At 37.7% G+C, this 23,179-nt stretch overlaps 3 protein-coding genes across 7 annotated transcripts; 2 read left to right on the top strand and 1 right to left on the bottom strand.

The window, feature by feature from the left end:
• Positions 1-164: 164 nt before the first annotated feature.
• On the bottom strand, positions 165-9,751 carry LOC103702347 (elongation factor Ts, mitochondrial-like). 3 transcript variants are annotated; one of them, XM_008784734.4, is made up of 9 exons: positions 9,676-9,751; positions 8,800-9,064; positions 8,530-8,702; positions 6,705-6,794; positions 5,347-5,521; positions 4,126-4,310; positions 2,690-2,815; positions 2,354-2,442; positions 165-485 (listed from the first exon to the last, which is right to left on the bottom strand). In XM_008784734.4, the coding sequence occupies exons 2-9, from the start codon at positions 9,041-9,043 to the stop codon at positions 440-442; spliced, it is 1,128 nt and encodes a 375-aa protein (XP_008782956.2). In that variant the 5' UTR covers positions 9,044-9,064; positions 9,676-9,751; the 3' UTR covers positions 165-439. The 3 variants fall into 3 exon arrangements, with proteins under 3 accessions (XP_008782956.2, XP_017697091.2, XP_026658507.2); XM_017841602.3 differs by lacking the exon at positions 9,676-9,751 and adding an exon at positions 9,595-9,645; XM_026802706.2 differs by lacking the exon at positions 165-485 and adding an exon at positions 1,831-2,267.
• A 1,259-nt stretch (positions 9,752-11,010) lies between these two features.
• Positions 11,011-14,069, top strand: LOC103702349 (transmembrane 9 superfamily member 12-like). The gene is made up of 2 exons (XM_017841641.2): positions 11,011-11,172; positions 11,566-14,069. The coding sequence occupies exon 2, from the start codon at positions 11,684-11,686 to the stop codon at positions 13,664-13,666; it is 1,983 nt and encodes a 660-aa protein (XP_017697130.1). The 5' UTR covers positions 11,011-11,172; positions 11,566-11,683; the 3' UTR covers positions 13,667-14,069.
• Positions 14,070-16,126: 2,057 nt separating this feature from the next.
• Positions 16,127-22,200, top strand: LOC103702350 (uncharacterized protein At3g52155, chloroplastic). Of its 3 annotated transcripts, XM_008784740.3 has the most exons (6): positions 16,127-16,441; positions 16,895-16,994; positions 18,525-18,704; positions 18,811-18,928; positions 21,193-21,247; positions 21,553-22,200. In XM_008784740.3, exons 1-5 carry the CDS (start codon positions 16,210-16,212, stop codon positions 21,214-21,216), a joined length of 654 nt encoding a protein of 217 aa, XP_008782962.1. In that variant the 5' UTR covers positions 16,127-16,209; the 3' UTR covers positions 21,217-21,247; positions 21,553-22,200. The 3 variants fall into 3 exon arrangements, with proteins under 3 accessions (XP_008782962.1, XP_008782960.1, XP_008782959.1); XM_008784738.3 differs by lacking the exon at positions 21,193-21,247 and having other exon boundaries at positions 16,130-16,435; XM_008784737.3 differs by lacking the exon at positions 21,193-21,247 and having other exon boundaries at positions 16,130-16,441.
• Positions 22,201-23,179: the final 979 nt, after the last annotated feature.

Raw genomic sequence — 23,179 nt, 5'->3', positions numbered from 1 at the left:
CTAATCTTAAACAAAGGACTGTCTCTGAAATACTTGTGGACTGCATCCCGCAAAGGATGACGCAGAGTTAACTTGTCAGATGTAGAAACCAAAAGAGAAGCATACAAAGGTGTGATCCCTTTCTATCGCTAACATGCCATGCTGATATTACAAATATGTTTATAACTATCAGAAATTCATTAGTCATTCTATTCCATTAAGAAAACCAATACCCAATAATAAATTAGATGAAATTATTCTAATTTAAGTGATATCAGCAATCATTTTGTTTTAAAAAAAGGCAAACTTACAGGAACAATTTAGAAACAACCATGTCATAAAAATTATATTAATCTTCCACATAAAGAAGACTTTTTAATGAGGCGGATAAGGGGAAGTTGAGATCACGATCTTTTCCTCCTGGTGTAATTGCAGTTCCTATCACCATTATGATAGGATATTATGCAGCTCGAGCCACAGAATCTGGTGCCTCAGAAGCTTCAAGCCTGGATGTTACGCCACATCTTTAGTGATCAACCATACATTCAGGAGCTAGTTATGCATAACATTACCAAATGGAGAGTGCAAATCCAACCGCACCAGCTTAAATAATAAATAAATAAATAACACAAAGCAGTGCTGTCTCAAGTGCCTTGTTATGTATAAAACTGGCAATCAAGCAATAGTAGGTGCATATTCCTACTGTAATCCCTGAACACAACCCAATGGAGGTAACTGCTCCCAAGCATGAGTATCTTAGTTTTTATCTAACATAACCCCCATTCCCAGTCCTAAACTAGAATACCATCAAGCTGAAACAGAAGTTCAGAAGACACACCCACACATAAATTACATATTTGGAATGCTAGAGGTACAAATCAAATATATGCTTGTAAAGAATCTTTTTTTAAACTGTGTATTAGTAGAATTACAAGGGTAGAACATACGTCACACCCCATGACGAGGAACTAAATATAATGACACCGAGTACTAAATATCTACATCATGGTGAAAAGAGTTTCATGATGAAATAGAAATCAGATCGAATAAAATTATAAACGACCTGTAATTCAAACCTAACTTCATCAACTGAATACAACTCAAGATTCAAACTCTGGATAGCACCAGTAGACTCAGAAAAACCACTCCATTATTATTTCTTAGACAATTAAGCAAATCCCTAATGGTGAAGAAGGAACAATAGATAAGGTTTTATTTTTAAATTCTAACAGCTTTCCAAGCCCAGTAGAGATTCAAATACCAAATCCATAAATTCAAACTCTACAGCCTTCTGAAATACAAGACGGACATCCAAATAAGTGTCAACTAGCATGATACTTCATCTTGAAATATTGCCAAAACAATTATGCTTGCCTTTCTGGGGGATTGTTAATGGACCATGCTTCAAATCCTTTAATTCACAGGCCAATATGGGGCGCAAATGTGTTAAGTCATATCTCATAAACATCATAAACATCCAATGGCACCCATTGCTATAGCAATCTAGAACTCGAGTACTATGTCATGGGAACCATCAAACACGTATTCAGGCAACCCTGAAAGAATCAGTAGAAAGCATATTTATCTTCTAAGGAAAAGCCACCATAATCTTAATGGGCTAATCCTTAAGCATAATACCTAAACAGGAATGAAGTCAACCCAAATTTTGCAAAAGGGCTGTTTCATTTATCACTATTGAAAGAGGAAGTGAAGCCGCTACAGGAAAGTTCAAATTTACAAATTCACATATTTATTTACGAATTCAATAAAAAAAAGAGATATGAGGCACTTCCAATATGATGGTACATTGAGCCCCCTCCTTAGCAATATTCTCATTCTACCAGTCCTTCATGCTATAAGGCCTAATCAGAAATCATATAAATAATAATCTTCTGTAAATTGAAGTACAGAGCAATAATGGGGGTGCAAGAGGGTGGAAAGATCACCATGTTGGGGTAAGTTCACATTAGAAGTAACAATTTCTATTAATACCTAGAAGGCTAGAACCTTAGAAGGAGCCGTCAACCTTGGATCGAATTTAGAGAAGTCCCAAAAAAAGATTATAAAGCACTTGAGAAATCTGGTGACAAAGTATTTGAAGTTGCTATAAAAGGGATAAAGCCTTTACAAAATATTCGCATCTCATTTCCATTTTGTGGTTTAATCCTGTCATATCTGTCAGCATGTTATACTTCCGACAATGTACTTGTTCCGTAAGTGAATGCTTCGATTACAGTGAGGAAGGGGGGTGTAATAAATTCAAAGATAAAGCCGTAGAATATTTTCAGCTGCATCGTAGTAATAATCATCAGTGATCAGCCTACTGTAATTGTTGACTTAAGATGTCATAAACCAAATTCAACATGATATTTACCTCTGAATTCCTTCTCCAACTTCAATTCTGAGGAAATTGCCAATCTTTACAGATGAGCCCACTTCTTTTGATAAATCATTCAGCAGTGACTGCAAATATCACAACCATCAAATGTTCATACCCAAAATAGAATTTACACATAGCATACCATATAACAAGTAAATACAATGAAGCCTGAGTTGAATCAGGGTCAAAAGATGATAAAATGAACTACATAGGTTGCCTAGCCCTTGGGTAAATAAAGAGTAAAAGCAATGATGAGTCATCGTACAACTCAATAATATGAAATAATAATATAAAAAAACACAACCATGGAAAAGAAGATATCAGACAAACCTTGACATGAACACTATCATTCATAACAAACTTTTGCTCCAATAACACTACTTCTTCAAAGTACTTCCTCATACGACCTTCCACCATCTTTTCAATGGCCATCTGAGACTTCCCTGAACTTTCTGCCTGATACAGAAGAATTTTAAAAAAAGGGACAAAAGTTTAGAGAAGATAAGACCATACATGTTTTAACTGCCTGCAGATACCCCGCAGGGCGGGGGTGCGTTTCAAGATGGAGGGCCCCTATGCTTGGTTGAAAGGTGAGCGTACTACCGCTGCTTCATTGTCATTGCATGCATAAACTTCCTTTCCCTTGATAAATGGTGCTAATACATGATAGAGCATAATGCCTAGGAAGCGGTTTAATAGTAACACAGAATCAGTAAATCTGACTCTGACTAGATCGGAGAAGCCCGGCTGGTTATTGTTACAGATATAACAAATAATGCCAAAAAAAAGTTCCTCATTTTAAAAACGCTGTAGGTGCTCTTAGAAGAATCTGGCTAGAAGCCCAGATACAACTAAAATCAAAACCATAACAAACAGCCTTCTCCATCTATGTAAGAGTCATTATTCATGTAAATTTCCAAATGATCCAAGTAAGATTTACGCAATCAAGAAAAAACTTGTCCTAACAATGTCTACTTATCCTGTTGAATATGAAAAAGTTTTGATTGCATACATTAGTCCCTCGCTCATCCAAAATTGACATGCAAATTCTTGAAAGGCATATCAAAGTCCACATTGAAGGTATTCTGTGATATTTACCTTTCTATAATTTGGAAAACATTGGAAAGCCAAATAGTTTGACTATAGAACAAAATCAGCTAATCCACATGACCAGTCCGACATGCAACCAGATGCATCCTTGGTATAAAGAAGAAGAAGAAGAAGAAGAATCAACAGCTTAACAAGGTTTGACAACCCTACGAACCTTTCTGTTTTAATTTCCTTCGGTTCTAAAATCAACAATTCAAGGCAAAAGGCTTTTTTTGGTATGCGATAATCATTTAGAAATCTGAAGGTACAACAGGAAAATAAAGAGCCAGAAAGGGTTAATTTATTGCTAAAAAGTGAGCAAAAGGAAGACCACCAATTTAACAGGAATAAAATGAGTCAAATATAGGTCACAACAAAATGCATGAAATTTTCAAATTGGATGCGACATAGTTTAACATCTATTAATAACGATTTTCCTTTAGGCCCTATCAGTTTGGAGAAATCTAGAGCTTTTCTTTAACTACCATAGCAATCATCAGTAAAAGTAGTTTAGATGATTTGTAGCCTCACAAATAATTGAATATAACTTCCAGATTCAATAAAAACTTGTTGACAGTATCCAGGACCTAAAAATTCTCCAGAATAAGATGTACAGGCAATAAGAAGATACAACTTTCTTTTGATTTATATACCATAAATGCCTGATTATGAATTACCTGAGATTTAAATACGTCACGCTCACTTTCTATTGCTTCGGAAGAAACAAATTCCTTCGATAAGAACAAGGGTTTCGATGCCACTATGTGCATTGCCAGTGATGAACCAACACGCTGAAGAGCATCCAATGGAGCATTTTCATCTTCTACCTCTAAAGTAACCAATCCAGCAATTCGGCCCAATCCTGGAACAGGAATAAATTAGTGTATCAATGATAACTTTTGTAAGGGTACCTTTCAAGCTGTTTTAGAATTCAAATACATTAAAAGGCACAACTCGTAAAGAATAAATCCAGAAATTTATGAGATACAAAGACAAATATCAGAAAGAGCACAACAGAAAGTAAAGCATGACAGATTAGACTGAAGAATAGGTAAGCATTCTAAATGCCCTGTTTCGAAAGTCAAAGAATCAAATGTTTAGATTTTGAATTTGGAAATATGGCACTGAACTGGACTTATAACAGTTCTACTCCCATTTCCTGCAGTACTTTAAACTGAAAAAAGAAAACTATTTGTTCCTCTGATAAACTCTTTTTTTTTTCGTATAAGCTCCCAAAACTATTTTATTAGAAATGTAAAATTGCAAGACCTGCAGTAAGATTTCCCATTTCAACAAACTTCCATCCTGTTCCCTTCCAGCACTCAGCACGACAGCACAAATTGATGCCCTTTAGATGAATAAGTATGCACATGGCTTGCCATTTTATTTTGGCCAAGAAAACACATGTTCTGATTACCTTCCATAAAATATTTGTTGAGACTTGAAAGAATTCATGTAGCTGTTCTGAAATCTTTCGCTTCTGCTTTGCTTCATTTTTTTAAAAACCCGAACAGATGACATTGCCAACAAATGTTACCTCCATGTACCAGAACCAACTGTTCTCACAGAGTCAGTAAATTATGTGCCTTCTTTGTCCATATATTTGATTTTGCTAACAATCTCAAACACAATGCATCTTTAGAACAAAAGGGTACTAAAATTAGAAAATTCTCGCTACTGAATAAGTCAACCACCGATTATATTCTGAGAGCTGTCTCCAATAGTTGAAAATTTAGAGGGCAGATAATGGGCAATGGATTCCTGATATAGTTCAATTTTCAGCTAAACTAGAGACCTTAAAGCTTTCCTTTCAATGCATATGCCAATTCCATCCATATAAAAAATAATTCCCACATCAACCAGCCAGGCCTATGAAAAGCATTTTACAACTGGAGTACCTAGTTGGGGACTCGTATGAAGGTAAGAGGAAATAACACCATGTGAAGATCTGGACATTGCAAAACCTCTTCTGAGCTTTACATTCTCCCCGACCATGGCAGCAACTTCTGTAACTGCATTTTGGACTGTTATTTCTCCACAAAGTTTTGGATGATCTGCATTAATCTTCATGTTCTGCAAAATAAATAGAGTTTGTTAAAAATGTTATCATGGGCACTAAGATATACATATTGATTACCATAAAATTATGATTGGGTGTAAGATAGTGATTCATTGTTCTGAAAGTTCCTTCCCAACAATCCCATCATATGATGATTCATATGGAAGATTTCTAATCACTAGACCTTGGAATTAACTTATAGGATTTAATTGAACTAATATGGATAGAATATGCAATAAGAGTAGAAACTACTACTTTTAAGACCGTAGGATTTACAATTCAGATCTTACAATTAGATTTTCATTAAAGCCAAAAAGGCTTCAGGTGTTGCATTGGATGTTACAACAAAATCACTTCAACTAGATACAGTCTGCAAATCAAAGTGAACCTTCTATTATAGCTAATTAGTTAAATGACAAGAACCTAGCTTTATCTTCAAATGAAAGACGGAAAACAAAAATAGCGATAAGGAATCTTTTTTAGGCATCCTATTAGTCACTGCATGTGCATTGTTAATATTTGTTATATATGGATGGATATAAATGTTATTACTCCTCTAAATATTCTACAAGGCTAAAAGTTTTGATAAGTTATCCAAATTTAAATTTATATTATATGTACAAAATAACATGTTAATTACTTTTCTTGCAATTTCAATTGAGCATCCACTTTTACATCGTAGATCAAAACAATCCTTTAAGACCTATAAACCAATTTGTTTGCTGCAATTTCAGTGTCCACCAGACAATCAAAAAGTAATCTGGAAAAACAAAACTATTTATGCAGTGCCTAGTTTTATGAAGGTTGTACAGGTCATGTCATGCAATGATCATGCTTTTTTACTAGTAATAGAATGGTAAATTATGTGATATAGAAGAAAGAATAAAATATGCATAAAATGACCTAATATTTGTGAGGCAAAAGATAGAGGTGCCTAAATTTGTACTCTGGATGCAAGTAACGGTTGATAAGACAATATTGTATTCACGTTGCATATTAGATCCTTTAAGAATAGCTAGTAACATAAGATAATGATGATAAAAAGAATATGGGGTAGAGAAGATAATTGCCTGGCATGGAATTAAAGGGAAGAAACAAAATTTCGTATGGTTGTAAAATTTTTGAATCTATTTGCTTAGTAAACCCTGCATCGTGAATTAAACATGATTGCAAAAATAACCTTATTTATATTTGTACCTCCAAGTACTCAGGGCCAAAAGGAAAAGCTGCTTGAATTTGCTGCACAGGGCTTTCAACTGATAAGGCTACCCTTGCCAAAGACGAAGCCTGCAAAGAAGATGGTTGGCGATGCCTGAGCAAAACTAAATAGCTGAGAAGCAAAACCCTCCTTTGCATAAATAAAGATATCAAGACAAGAAAGGTGGAAAGAAAGCATGAGTAGAATTGTAAGATAGGCCCATTGAACTTCAAAGAACATCCATCAGACAACCGCCAACTAATCTTCATAAGGCTGACAATTTCTTAACATCATAAAGTCTTAATTGGTTTCATGATAATTTAAGTGCTCATATCACGCTGGGTGTGTATAATTATTGTATAAGTTCAAATTTACATCCATGGCTAGTTCATGGTTGGACTTCTGTTTTCATGACAGATTGGCATGTCATTCAGGTCCTACAGTCAGTGCACCTAAATGTCAATAAACACTCAATGCATCTCAATATCAATAATATATTTGAAGAGCTCCCACAAATTACATGGTAAAAACTGAAAAACAAAAAATAAGAGAAAGAAAATAGAAAATAAGCCAATAATGATGCATTAACAGCCGATAATTGGTTTTCTTTCTCCACTTAGTGTTCATAACTATATTGAAAGTGTAGTTTGTATCAAATGGAAATGATATGACTGGTACAAGGTTAAGGTTCACTAGTAAAATTCTGTGCATAGAACACATGATCTTAGATGAAGATCAAGAGATTAAAAAAATTATTTAATTGGAACAACTATGCCAAGATCAACTCCGTCGACATGGTGCCAAGTAGATGAACCTTTAAAAATCGTGCATTATGGGTTCCATTGATTTATTCAATTACAAGACAAGAGTTTGTAAGCATAGTGTTGAAGCTACTTGGATAGCACTTGAACCTTTTTTTTTACATACAAACAGGGCAATTTAATGTGGACTGTTTAATAAAATATTTGGATGAATAAATTCTTACTGACTATAAATATTAATATGTTAGGAGATTCATGAAATTATATTCTTAATTTTTTTTGTTATTTCAATATATTGAGGTAAAAAAAACCATGCACAACCCTCAAGGCTCAAGTAGGGATATTTCTTTACTATTATCTTTGCTGTTTTATTTAATGGCATACAAACAAAAGACAGATCTTTATCATTACGGGCATCAAACCAAAGAACTGAAGAGTCTCTGATTAGCAGAGGCTTTTAATCCTTGTCACGAGATATAGAAGATGAGAGGAAGACCCAACATACCATGAATGGAATTAGTGAGAAAAGTACGAAAAATCTTGCAATAACATCAAATGGCAGCCCTAAGGAAGAATAATTGGAAAATAAGAACTCATAAAGCACATCCAAATAATTGAGATGAAGCTTTAATGGTTATGATTACAGTTATCTGACCATGAATGAGACCACAAGTTAATTCACTTATTTCTGCTGAAATCAGATACTTCCGGGATCTGCAGGGGCCACAGCTATTGATAGCGAAATGGAGATATTATGGCATTCGCTTTAACTTTTAAATCTTAGATTACATTCAATAACAATGGCATTAAAGTTCCAAAGCAAACACTAAGAACCACCAAGTATTTTTAGGTATGATATTCCAGCTTCAACATTTGTTGATATATCAAATGTAATCGATATCTAGAACTCAGCTGGTATCATCCAACAAGGAGACACTTTAAATATGGAACAGAAGAAAAAGAATACAAAAATGAATCGCTTAGGGAGGAAGCGTTTAAGGTTTTCGCAATTGAATTGTATGTATACTGGGCTAATTTTTTTTTACAAAAGCATGATACTAACCAGGTATTGAAATATGTCATTCCTTGCAACAAAATCAGTCTCGCAGTTAAGTTCAACTGCAACAGCCCTATTGTCATTTTGTGCCACTGCAAGTAAACCCTCAGCAGCAGTCCGTGAGGACTTCTTCGATGCAAGCACCACGCCTCTCTTTCTCAGGTCCTTGTGTGCAGCCTCTGCATAAATTCACTAACAAGTAAAGTACGGCGCATGGAAACATCGCAATTCTAGGTAAGTAAGCAATGGCCCAAAGGGTGAAAGAAGATAACCTACCAATATCCCAATTACAACTAACAAGGGCTGCCTTGACATCTTTTATGGGCGCGCTCGTCTTTTCCCTCAGCTGTCTAATAAGATTCATCTGCTCGGAAGCTGACACTTCAGAGCCAAACCTTCTTAGAAGCATCGAACTTAAACAATTTAGGTTGCCAAATTCTCCATGTCGAGGCTGACGGTAAGTGCCCAGTTCCTTGTGCAGCAACTCTCTTGATACTTTGGCGACCCAGGAGCGAGCCATGCTAAAACTCTAATACTACTTCTGGTGAAAATAACAAGAAAATCGCTATATCAGAACTTTATTCGCGTTTTTTTTTCTAAAAAAAAAACAGAAGTATAATACTCTGTAGATATGCCAATTTCCTCAACACTATTTCTACCAGACAACGTTAAAACAAAATCGTGAAAAATCAAAAACAAAGAAAGTAAGAAAGAAGTGTAAGAAGATCGAACAAGGGTTAAAGCTTTAACAAGAAAACGTTTAAGCACGCAACCTAAGTCGCAAAAAAAATGTAAAACATCATCGAGAAAGAAAATAAGGGCATCTAGGCCACGAAAAACAAACAAAACAAATAAGCCGGCCAGATCTTTGGAAATGATAGCATTTGCTAAGAATCATCCAAGAATGCACCAAAACCTACGAAGAGAAAGGATTGCATCAGAAAAATCATGCAAGAACGCATCAAAACCAATTGCTCTCGAAAGAGATACGTCAAGATGATCGGAAATCGGACGGGAAGCCGGTGAATGAAACCTCGACGCTTTGTCAAATGGATGAAGAAGAACAAGTACCAGCGCTTGAGATTATCCTATTGATATACGAAAAATATCGGAAAACTTAAGTGAGCAGAGGAAAACAAGATCAAGAACAACCTCGGAGAAAATGCGTTGTCCCCAAAAAACCAAAAAAAAAAGAAACCCTACGCGTGGCGGTGAGGAGAGGGAGAGGGCACCAGCGCAAGGGTTTTAGATCGACGTCGGCCAGATCAGATGGGGCCGGGGCCCACCTCAGGGTCGATCTATCGAAGCCCGGCCCAACCTTGGCCCGGATATTTACATCGAAGGGCCTCCCGGCCCAGTATACATGATATGGTCCCAAGTCCCAACCAAACGTTTCTAAAACTAGTTCTTTGGTACGGTACAGCAAGAGAGGCATGTTAGTGCGGATAATTTCCTTTTTGGCTCCACCGTCACAAGCAGCGTCATGCTTGCTTAAAAAAAGATCCATCATCTATCATGTACTAGCAACAATATGCAACTCACAAGGAAAATTGCCATAATGCTTGCTGAGCTAAGAGTTTTGTACCTTTTTCTAATGTACCAAAATATTTATCTCTTTTGTTCATATAAATTTGTAAGAATTTTATAATAAAATACACATTGGAGCAACGTAACGATAAATTGATCCACTTTATAGTATCAGCCATATTCAATTATTCGTAGCAGCCTCGAATTCAATATTTGGTAGATGAAATATTCAAAGTTGTCGTCGCTTAGATATCTTTTCGTGCAAAGCTTAAGTGATCTCAATGAAACCGTTTATTAGAAAATGACGTGTATTAACGGAGCTAACTCAAAATGTACAATAGCATTAATATGGATGTCGTACTTAGAATCTCTACAAGCCAACTAATATGCAGGATTATTAGCTTCTTTAAAAATATGATTCTCAATAAAACATTCCAAAGTCGTAAAGAGACAGAGGATATCAAGAAGAAGAGGATTCAAAGGAATAACCATGCTGGAATCATCTTCAAGCACAATTCAATACTTATAGAAGTAAAAAAAAAAAAAAAAGCTCATCATTATATGTTTCCACGAGTCTTGATTACTATAATAGAGTTGAGTGTGAGGGGAAGGAGGGTGGGTCCAAAGTTTGCAGATTAAAAAGGAGAAATAGAATGAGAATCATAAATTACAGCTAGAGTAAATTAAGCTAGCAATGAAAAACATATTTTGTTCCACTACTTTTTTTATTTTTATTATTTTACTTATTTTTAATTATGTTAATATGTATTTATGTATTTATTGGACTTGATACGCGGAGAATAGGCGGGGAAAGGGAAATGCTGCTCAACTCCAAGCTTCTTCCATCGTTCAAGGTTCGCTCCAAGTCAATCCTCCATCCAATTTAGAAAGAACACCAGATGGACGGTCGAGATGTCGCCAAACAAAAACCACATCAAAATATTTTACGGGGACTCGGGAGTGATGCGGTACTTCCACGCCATCCTGACGACATTCCGCGCTGCTGCTGCTGCTTCTTCTTCTTCTTCCCATCTCTTCCGAGGGCTCCCATCTCTTCTCTTTCTCTACTTAGCTTTTTTTTCGCCGAATCGGAGGAGATCAAGATCAAATCCCGCGAAAAAGGTACATCTCCTGCCTCTGGATCTATTTCATTCAAATCTTTGCCGTTGGAATTAGGGTTTTTAGTTGAGTTTGGAAGAATATATATATATATATAAAAGATCTCGTAATTATGGTTTCAGATCTGTTGTTTCCATAGTTTTACACGCTTTGTGCTTCGATTTTGTTAATTTCTTTACTTGGATGTGAAAGGAGTTCATATATATTTCTACTTCGGTTTTTCCATTGGATCTTGCTAGATTTTTAGTATTTTGAATCCAAAATTTATGTATCGTTGTTTTTTATTTGTTCATACTGGCATGGCTATCGGATCCGTAGATTTGCTGCTTGCATGGTTAGATTAAAAAATGCTATTTTTGGATGGGTCTGATTTAGGGTTCCTGTTATGGTTTCCAGGTAATCGGAACATGACCTAGTTTTGGAGGTAGGTAAGGCTTGGTGGATTTAGATCTAAGTCCTTCAACTTTTCTTTTTCGAAAAAAGATCAAGAAGATAGCTTTAAGGCCCGGTCTGTATGGCGCCGGAATTGATCTCGAAGAGGCCCTTTTCTTTGATCTTTCCCTTCTTTTTGCTTCTGATTACCCGCCCTTCCAATGGCTTCTATCTCCCTGGGAGTTATATGCACACCTACTCTCAAGGTGAATCTATCCCAGTCAAAGTGAATTCACTCACCTCTATTGAGACGGAGCTACCATTTAGCTACTATAGTCTTCCCTATTGCCCACCCTCGGGTGGTATCAAGAAGAGTGCAGAGAATCTGGGAGAGCTGCTCATGGGGGATCAGATCGACAACTCTCCGTACAGGTTCCGTGTGAATATCAACGAATCACTTTATCTTTGCACGACAAAGCCATTAAATGAGCATGAGGTGAAGCTGTTGAAGCAAAGATCTCGTGATCTCTATCAGGTGAACATGATTCTCGACAACTTGCCTGTAATGAGGTTCACTCAACAAAATGGTCTCACCATTCAGTGGACTGGTTTTCCGGTTGGATACACCCCCATTGGAAGCAATGATGACTATATCATCAATCACCTCAAGTTTAAGGTCTTGGTCCATGAGTATGAAGGGAGTGGTGTAGAAATCATTAGCACAGGGGAAGAGGGGATGGGGGTGTTCTCAGAGACTGATAAGAAGAAGATGTCTGGTTATGAGATAGTTGGGTTCGAAGTAATTCCATGCAGCGTTAAGCGTGACCCAGAAACCATGTCCAAGCATAACATGTATGACAAAATTGATTCTGTGAATTGCCCCCTGGAGCTCGACAAGTGTCAGATGATCAAGGAGCAGGAGAGGATCACATTCACCTATGAAGTAGAGTTTGTGAAGAGCGACATTAGATGGCCCTCACGGTGGGATGCCTATTTGAAGATGGAAGGTGCCAAGGTCCATTGGTTCTCGATCATGAACTCCTTGATGGTAATCTTCTTTTTGGCTGGAATAGTGTTTGTTATTTTCTTGAGAACTGTTCGAAGGGACTTGACGAGGTACGAGGAATTGGATAAAGAGGCCCAGGTTCAGATGAATGAGGAGCTCTCAGGCTGGAAACTTGTTGTGGGTGATGTGTTTAGAGAGCCAACTTGCTCTAAACTGCTTTGTGTAATGGTTGGAGATGGTGTTCAGATTACATGTATGGCAGTGGTGACAATTGTGTTTGCTGCTCTGGGGTTCATGTCTCCTGCATCACGGGGCATGCTCTTGACAGGGATGATACTCCTTTATCTCTTCCTTGGTATTTTTGCTGGGTATGTTGGTGTCCGGCTATGGAGTACCATTAAAGGTGGGTCTGAAGGTTGGAGGCCAGTTGCTTGGTCAATTGCATGCTTCTTTCCTGGGATCGTGTTTATGATTCTCACCTTCCTAAACTTTTTGCTCTGGTGGAACAAGAGCACAGGGGCTCTCCCAATCTCATTGTACTTCACTCTTCTATCTCTGTGGTTTTGCATCTCAGTGCCCCTCACTCTTTTAGGGGGTTTCTTAGGTACCCGAGCTGAACCCATACAATTCCCAGTCAGGACCAACCAAATTCCAAGGGAAATTCCAGCAAGGAAATACCCTTCATGGTTGCTTGTTCTTGGTGCTGGAACCCTTCCTTTTGGGACCCTCTTCATTGAGTTATTCTTTATCCTCTCCAGCATCTGGCTTGGGAGGTTCTATTATGTGTTTGGATTTCTACTCATCGTCCTCCTATTGCTTGTTATTGTCTGTGCCGAAGTGTCTGTGGTTCTGACTTACATGCATCTCTGTGTGGAAGACTGGAGGTGGTGGTGGAAAGCATTCTTTGCTTCTGGTTCGGTCGCTCTTTATGTGTTCCTGTACTCCATCAACTACTTGGTGTTTGATCTTAAGAGCTTAAGTGGGCCTGTGTCAGCTATGCTCTACCTGGGGTATTCACTTATCATGGCTGTTGCTATCATGCTATCTACTGGCACCATTGGCTTCCTGGTGTCGTTCTACTTTGTTCACTACCTCTTCTCATCTGTGAAGATTGACTAGAGGATAGCTTCTTTAAGGTGCAATAGTTCCTTGCATTCAATTAAGATGTTTCTGGATGGATTTTGGATCTATATCACTCAGTATTCCGTATACGTTGGAGATGTTTATACTGATCACCAGGTGCAATGAAGGCCCTATTCTATGGAGGGGAATCTCAGTGACCTACAGCATTAGATGATTAACTGGTTTACTTTAAATTTTTTAACATGATGTCCTCCAAGACGCTCTTTTCAATGCTTTTAAGCTTATTTTAGGCTACATGGTAACTTTTCCTTTCTTTTATTTCAATTTTTCACTCATGTTATTGAGACTATTAATGTGGATCACCTGTTCTTGCAAATATTAGCAGTTTCCTTCTATGATGTCGATTAATTCTGGAAAAGAGTGGTTTGTGGTTCTTATAGGATTTTAAAGCTGCTGGAGTGGCATCTGGAACCCTTTCAATTGGATTTTCATTGCGTAACAGTTAATGTGGATTTTCTCCCTACTCCGTAATTTCTTATTAATCTGGTTCAGTTGGAAAGTAGTGCTATAGGTGCATCTATTTAGTGTGCCCGGTTTGAATGTGATAGCTATTGATATCATTAGCATAGTATCTTATCAAGCCTCCCTTCCCCTCTCTCTCTCTCAAGAAAGAAAGGAAGAAAGAAAGAAATATACAGCCACTATATGCTTATTATGGATGACATGATTGCTGCACTTGGTGTAGACATTTAACATTAAGCAGTGTTTCAGGCTGCCACTCTATATTGTGCCATCAGCCCCTGCATCGAGTTAATCATGCTTGTTATCAATGAACATGTGTTCTGTGGCTGATCTGACAGCAACAATAATCTAATGATTGCTCGAACTCGTGTACGTGGTGAAACTACTTTAAGCTCATGATTTCTGATCTCTGATTCATGGCAAGATACGCATGGATGGCAAAATACAGAGGAAAAATGGAGGATGTTTTCCTTGTCCTTTTTGTAACTGTTTATGTTATATAATTATTGACCAGGGATGGAGGCAACCTTCTTTGAGATTCAGAGGTAGATTTCTCATGTACTTCTCCATAGCCTTGTGCTTACCGGCAACCTATTTTTTCAACGGCAATGCGATTGAAGTTATGAAGCAGGCTGTAGGGGCTGCTTTCGGCAGCTCGCTAGAACGGCCGCTTTATGTTGGCTCAACTATCATTTCTTTCTTTTGTCCTCTTCATTTTTTTTCTCTTTTGAAAACAGCTTAAAGGAAGTCTTATATCAATCTGATTTACCTTTCTACTTCCAATATTTTGATTTATTTACGAATTTTTTAGCTGTTACTGGATGGCGAGATAAGTTGATTTGGATGGAATTTTTCTTTACCCGTTGCAGACATCAATGCGATGTGTCTGAATTCTGGTATGCCCATATGCCAGACCTCCATGGAGGGTGGAGCCCTGTGTTCTTTCCTGGTAACCAGACGTACCACAATTAAGCTCCAACTCGGTAATCAATGGGAGGCTTGCAGAGCACCAACAGTTAGGAATTATGTCTGAGTTGTGAGCAGCCTGGACTGGCGTATGCTATGCTTGGCGCAAGCTACGAGCCAGTGTTATTTGAGGATGATTCGGCTACAGTTATTGGTTAGATCCAATAGAGAGTGGGAGGGCTGGGCGATAACCATTTGTTGCTCGAGGATGTCCGAGCTATGATCAGTGGTAGGATGTCACTGCAGGTAAAGCATGTATATTTTTTGAGAAGCCAATGGGGCAGCAGATTAGGTTGTCTTATGTGTGGCTAACCATTATAGAGAGACCCTTTGGTTGGGGGAGAGGGAATTATACGATGCACTATGAAACTTGCTATCTTTTGATCTTTTTTTTAGATGTATTCGTACCCGCTATGTATAATATTAGCTAAAAGAAATAGAAATTATGCCTCGTCTTGAGATTTACAATACTATGTACTGCCAATACTGATGGCAAAACAGGGATATAGAAAAATTTTCTTCATGTGCCATTGGCTCTTAGCCCCATTAATTACTCATTGAGCATAGTCTAATTCTTTTAACATTTTGAATCCGTCTTGATATAATTCTTCCATCAGACAGACCTGGCCTAGGTGTCACGAAGTTACACCTATAAGTGATGCGTAAAATTAAGGGCTTTAGGCTGAGAATAGGGGAAAAAAATTGTTTGGCAAATATATAGACTTGGTCTGCACCTTATATCTGCTTTATTTCTAAAACAAAGATAAACCATGGTTTATTAAATGCTGCAATACATATTATATCTAAAATGAAATACAAATCATCAGGTCCTACGTATGGTTGAATTTGTATGCTCTTTTTTTTTTTTATACGTGCATGGCAAATTTTAAATGGTAGTAAACTTTAATCGAAGTCCTTCTCCAGGACCAACCGGAGTTACGGGACAAAAATGAGGAATGGGGTCTAATATCACTGCCACCAGAGAAAAGGTGGCTATATATATAATGGAGCAGCTCCATGGATAAAACCCAAAAGAAAAAAGGAAGCTTCTTCTACTCTGTGCCACTGCTCTCATATTTAACACCACGAGAATGAGAGCGCCTCTTTGCTGCTGTGGATCGTCCGCCATTTCCTTGCCCTCCTTCTTCCTCCCCAGTCCGTTCCCCAGAAACCCTAGTCCTCGCCCCGCCCGATCCCTTTCCGTCTCCACTGCCGAGCCCCAGGCCTCCGAGGAGGCCTCCGCCCAGCCCCTCCACCGCCGCCGCCTTATCCTCCTCCGTCACGCAGAGAGCGCTCTCGGGGACCGCTTCACGAAAGGTAGGGGTAAGCCATTCCTCCTGGTTCTCTGCTTGTTTGTTGGAGTCTGAAAGTTAGGGTTTTTGGTCTTTCTCTCAGTTACAATGCGTGGTTAATCGGTTCGTTCGATGTCTGGTGCGACTGGTCTCCCGGGAAGCATCAAAATTTGATTTTGTCCCTCGTGTTTTTGAGTGGGGTTTGCTGCCACAGTCAGTTCAATATTTAGTTCATGATAGTTTATAATACGATCTTTTGGCAAAGGCTAAACATGGAGGAATAAGTGAAAAATCAAAATGGTGGATGCGAGGAGAAAGTTTGCAGAAGAAGCATAATTAACGATGCTTTTATATAGGATGCAAGCGTATTGTGAATTGGTTTTCTTTCTACCAGTCGGATAATATCCATCATAATATTAAATCGGTTAATCAAGGATAGGTATTTCTCCTTTTTAACCCCTCTTTTTCTCCCTCTTTTGGTCAGATCATGGTCGCCCATTGAGTAAACTTGGGCGGACTGATGCGATCAGTGTGTCTTACAAGCTTCAGCAGATGGGATGGATACCTGAGCTTATTCTATCCAGGTTTGAACTTTCTGAGTAAATTGTGATTTACATGAGTCTACATTGTTGTTATGCTTTTTATAGAACAGTTGAAAATGCTTTATGTACTCTCAATTATGAAGCAGAGATTGAGTGAATGGACATTATTATAGACCTCATATTTGTTCTCTATGATCTGACGGCTTTAGGCAAAAATTCTCGTCATGAGTCCAAACAAATTGCATATTCATATAAAATTTTCTCTGATCACGGTAGGTTATCTAAAATTATAACTTGTATGTAAGGAGGTTTTAAAATGGAGGAGCTTGGGAAAGAGAAATGAAAGGAATCCTTTGCAAATTTTCATTACTCCACAAAAACGTTACAAGAAAAAAATCAAAGTGTGGAAGAAGGATGCTTATGGTGGGGCAAAGGTGTACAAATATTAACTTCTTAATGGCAATCAAAGGAAAATTCTTGAAATTAGAGAGCTCATCTATCTTGGGAGTAAAGATGCAAACCTCAGAGGAGTTCTTTTGTGTGTATAGATTTGTTGAAGGTAACAAATGGTCAGTGTAGATTTAATTTCCCAGGTGTGTTGATGGGCCCTCATCTTTTAAAAGAAAAATCAAATTGAAAAACATGTTGGCGACCCGATAGAAGTAATTCACCAGAAATTCTCCAGTGGTATCTTCCGTTTTTAGCGTCTGAAAAAATAGCTTCTTCGAATGCCTCTATCCTACCTTCATTGCCGGGTGGTTGATTTTAAGAAGTCTTCTTTCACGAATGAAGGGCTTTCTTTTCTACTTCTTCTTACCCTAGGATGGATATGGAAGGGGAAGATAACAAAAGGCGGTGGCTAGGCTAGGCCTTAGTAGGAGACGATACAGTTACGGTTACCTTACTTTTGCAAGAAGAGTGTGCTATAGCTTTGTTTTCTTTGCTCTTTCCTAAGACAGGGAGAGCTTCAAAGCAAATCTGATTCTGCTAAAAAAAAAGAAAAAACATACGGGGAAATAGCATATTTCAAAATTTTCACTTCTTATCATGTTTCATGTTTGTAACATGCATGATACCTGTTGATATTTTGGGTTAAAAGATAATCAAGGTTTGACCATATATTTTGCTCATAGTTCAGAAATGTTAATCATGACTTGTTGTTTGAGCTTAAGTTATGAAATATTTTTGGGAAGCACATATTTTTGGTTAGAACCAGAGACTAGGTCATTTGGTGCATCTTTCTCACCCCATCATTGCACTAGTAATCTTTTTAATTGGTTTTGATTTATGGGTGCAGTATCAGAAAAACTTATCAATATATAGCGGTGGATCCTTACCAAAACTTTAATATTGAAAGTTCTTTCAAGTATCATACATTATCCCTCATCTCCCAGAAGAAGTTTCCGCACATACATGCTCATCATTTTCTACTGCTTTCTCTCCCGCCCTGGCCCTGCAAGTTCTTAATTAAAGCTTTCCTCCAACTTCTGTCTTCATTTGAGTATTCCTTAATTGATTAAAAAATCAATATGAACATGACAATGTGAGTTTATTCTGCTGCACTTATAACAGCAATGCCACTCGAACAAAGGAAACTCTGCAAATCATGCAAGAACATGCACAGGGGTTTTCTGAAGCAGAGGTATATTTTATACCAAGCTTCTACTCTGTTGCAGCAATGGATGGCCAGACTGCTGAACACCTTCAGAAGGCTATCTGTGAGTATTCAAGGGATGAAATCCTCACTGTGATGTGAGTCCGACGTGAAATTCATAATATCTCAATCTTTGCACTTTGAAAGTTCTAAAATATGTGCTTATATTTCTCTGAGGTTCTCAAAGCTAGGGTGATGGCACAGGTGCATGGGACATAATAGGGGTTGGGAGGAAGCGGCCTCAATGTTTTCTGGTGCTACAGTAGAATTGAAGACTTCCAATGCTGCCTTGCTTGAAGCTACTGGGAAATCATGGGATGAGGTTAGCACTATAACACTATGTTATGACAGATTCGTTACTTTCTTGCATACTGATAAACTCAATGGTTCAAATTCAAAAAGTTCTGCATTTGCTTAAGAAAGGAAGCAGATGCAAACTAGTATAGACTGTGAGACTTCAGGTAAAAGCTTCAGTTGTTATAACAAGAAACATCTGGTGAAGGCTTGATTTGTTGCAGCTAAGGTCTTGGTCTACCTATCTGGTACAAGGGTAGGTACTGAGCAGAGTGTTCAGTTTCAAACAAAGTAAATTGATGCAATCCAGTACCATAATTACCAGGTTTGAGGAAAAGGGACCATTTTTCGCTATCTTACATCTGTTTGGGGTGAGGTTCGGCAAAGATAATCAGTGAAAGAAAGGATCATTATGGTTAAAAAATTAAGGGAGGTTCGAATAGAAAAGGGGAATAGGGATGAGAAGGTATATATCTAATGCTTGTTTGCAGGTTTAGATTGTGGACCAAATCTAACATTTGATCTAACTAAAAAACATCAAAAAGTTTATTCAGTTATGGAAAAAATCTAGACTTTCTAAATCCAAGGGAATCTAGAGATGTCAACATGTTGTACTGTTTCAGCACTTTAGCCTGTGTTGGAGTCTAGGCAAGAAATATTTTTGCTGAGTTCTAATTCCTGTATGTGAAATAAATTTAAAATTGATAGACATGTTGGTCAAAAGGAATGTTTTCTAAATCCAAAGGAACCTAGAGATGTCAAGTTGTCAACATGTCGTACTGGTTCAGCACTTCAATCTATGTTGGAAGATAAAGAAATGTTTTGCTGAGTTTTAGTTCTTGCATCTGCAATAAATCTGAAATCGATAGACCAAACCACTTTCGGCCTATCACAGATCCAATGAATTTTAAGTTGGAGTTTAGAGTCTAAATTAGTGGATGAGGCAAAGTGTTTTAGCTGCTAGATTTCATGTTTATGTGGCAGAAAGTTGTCAATTCTGCTGCACAGAATTCTTCAAGAAGATAATAAATTGGAAAGTGAATGAAAGGTAGAGAAAGAAAAGAGGACTAATTCCTGTGCTTTTCTTTTCTTCTTTCTTATTCTAAACCAGCCATTCTTCTTTCCATTCCAACCAGCCTTCACTTCTTGGCCAGCAACAAAAGCATTTGCCTAGTTGACTATGTTCAGGGCTTTGCAAAAACTAGATGTAAATTAGACAGATCACTGTCAGATATAGATCATTTCATCATTCAGAAATTCACTCAAAATAAGTTAGAGAAAGTATTGGTATATGATGAGTTAGCTGGTAGGTACTGTTGTTTAAATTAACTTTCCCAATTTTCTACCACATCCTCCTCAAATTTGAACTTGCATAATGTTTCTTGAAAAGTCCACTTTGGTTTCCACAAGAATATCGTAACTTGGTCTGGGTCGTGTAAGTTGTCTTTTATAGTAACCAGTGGTAAAACAAGATCCTTAAAGCAAATAAGTTTCCATGAGAGATCATGATTCGTCAGAGCAATTTTTTTGGTGACTGTATTGGATAAATCAGTGAAGTAACATGAATCCATTGTCGCACACTACATAGATGATCAAAAAAAGAAAAAAAAATTCAGTCCATCTTGCGACAAGGCTATAATGTTACTTGTTTGACTAACCTAAGATATCTTTTTGGGTAACTTAGGACAGGTAACAATAACATCAAAAGAGTTTTAATTCTTGATCTGTATATTTTAGTTCAAAGAAGTGCTTCAATTGAGGGTACTTATAGGAGGCTTTTTAGTATTTCTAATGTATGTTGCTGTAGGCAAAACTGTGGCTTACTGATTTATGTTTCCAAAAGGATGCGACTATTATAGGAAAGCTGTCGATTTATACTGGAGTATTAAAGTAATGAGGATTGCGTTTAACCAGAAATGGGTCTGATTTCTCTATAAAGGTTGGTCTCATATCTTGACATGGCATTTGCACTATTTAATGTATCCCAAGGCAGAACCCTCAAAAAAAAAGCCCATAGAAGTCCAAATCATATTGAAAGCCGATTCTTAGCCGTTTGTGTTCAGAAAGATATCTCTGGGACTTGATCTCTCAGTATGGCTCTACAGAAAGCAAAATTTATTAAATGAAAGTTGGAAAATATCTAATATTTTATTTTCATTTTGTAATAAATATATCAACTATTGCCGTCTAGTTCTTTTCTGTTACAAACCAAGAAATGCATCATATCACAAATCTTTCTTTTCTCTTTCCTTTTTCTTGTGTCTTCTGATTCTGCCCATTTTGTGTTCATAGTATGGTCCCCCTTGCACGATTTGACTTGATGGATTGTGAAAGCGGTGCAGCATAGGTACACCATCAGTTTGACTTTACAGGTTTTGTTGTTGTTACAGTTGATACCCATGGCAAGATGTAGAGTAACCTAGCATTATAGTTATGCCTGTCTATGCTACAAAAATCTTAGACCACATTTCAGAACTGCAGTAAAGGGCTCATAAATTTTAGGCCACATCTGGTAACTGCATTGAAGGGCTTCAGTTCTATAAAATATGAAAGTGGCACCTGACTGAATGACCTTCAGTTGATTTAATGTTTGTTTTCTCTAGCTCTTAGCTGCTTGATGTGATTTAGTCCCAATTAATTTCTATAATACAGGCCTTCACTTTGGCTGGCCTTGGAGGTTGGAAGCTCTGTGGAGTTGTGAAGCCTGATTCCACATTGTGAGATGTTCCTCAATTTTGATTAGCGAGCTTTCTTTGCTTTTTGACTTGTATTTGTGGAGAACAGATTATAGCTTTGCACAAGTCTTCATCTGAGGCTGCCGGCTTATCTTACAAATACTTATGTTGGTGAATGATGAGGTGTATATAATGATGCCCAAGTTAGTCTCTTCCACTTTTGAAAGATGAGGCATATGCAAGTATATCCAAGTTGGAGTCAGTTCCGATGTGTTGTTTGGAGCTGTGCACTTAATAGAAGAAATTCCTGACTTCTTCACTAGAGCTAAAATATTTCGAGTCCAAGAAAGAGAAGCAAATTTTCAGCCATGCCCTCGTAGAATTTGCTGTTAATATGAAACGGAGGTTATTGTGTGCTTCGGTTGCTTCCTACTCTAATGATTCTCCCATGATATTGCTATCGAATTGTTGTTTCACTGATCATAGTCTAGATATCTGAATGTTTGATCATAGTGTGAAATCAAGCTTGGACTGTTTATTCTGAACCATTTCACACTTGAGTAATTGAGTTATGAATTTGAAACTGAATACGCATCTATAGTAACCTTTTTGGTGGATTTTATAACCAATCAGTCTCCAGGTGGAGTCAATTTTTAAATTCAGAAACAGCAACCATGGTGCATGTACTGATTTTGAGCCCTTTCTGAAGGAAAAGGAAAACATATTCAGCATGATATTTTCATCTAAGAAGAAACATCTTTCTTTGTAGTAAAAAAAAATATATGTAAGCTTTCAGTAAGCATAGCCTTTGTGGAAATTGGAAGGCCAACTCTCTCATGATACACGAGTTATTAATGCAGTACATGACATGTAGGTTTCGCACAAGACTTCTATGAAGGCACCAGATTTACCATCAGTATTGCACCCTTAGCCTACCCCATCACTCCATACAACTTTTACTCAGGCATGATGCCACACATCAGCGGACAAAATGGCTTCCCAACGGCAATAGGAATGTTTATAAGGCCCTTCCAAATATCTACCAGAACTTGGTACGTGCAATGCGTGTGCCGGGAAGTGTGTATTTCTGACTCGTGTGATCATCTGATTTCCCATGAAATGGATACACACCAGTCCTTTCTATCCTGTATACTCTTTTATCTCCCCCCAGATCTTACCCCCCTAAATCCATGCAGTTCCAGTCCAGTATCGCGCTATCAAGGCATCTGGTTCATCAAACCAGGTTAATGTGGATTAATTTTGAATTGGTGGATGCACTTGCACCAAACTGTCACCATGCACGATTCTGAAGTAGTCTGCTATCCATTGTTGGTAGCTCTAAAATGCATGGCATGAGTATTTAAATCCAACTTTCCTGCCATGAGATTGCTGAATACTGTCACAATCCAACAGTTTCTCCCACTGGTCTGGAAACCATCGTTGCAGTTTGTGGGGTAGCTTCGTCATGTCTTTCAGGAGACTGGAGTTCCTTTGGGGCAACCTGCTTGACTTGGAAGACCAATTTGTCCGATAACATCAATTATATTCAGAAATCTACCAAGAGGCAAGAGTGTCATAATGTGATGGAATTTCAATATTAATGT

The sequence above is a fragment of the Phoenix dactylifera genome, chromosome 7 (assembly GCF_009389715.1).
Source record: "Phoenix dactylifera cultivar Barhee BC4 chromosome 7, palm_55x_up_171113_PBpolish2nd_filt_p, whole genome shotgun sequence".
In the NCBI taxonomy this organism is placed as follows: Eukaryota; Viridiplantae; Streptophyta; class Magnoliopsida; order Arecales; family Arecaceae; genus Phoenix; species Phoenix dactylifera.
The sequence above is the reverse complement of the archived record's forward strand: the minus strand, read 5'-3'. Positions and strand labels throughout refer to the sequence as shown.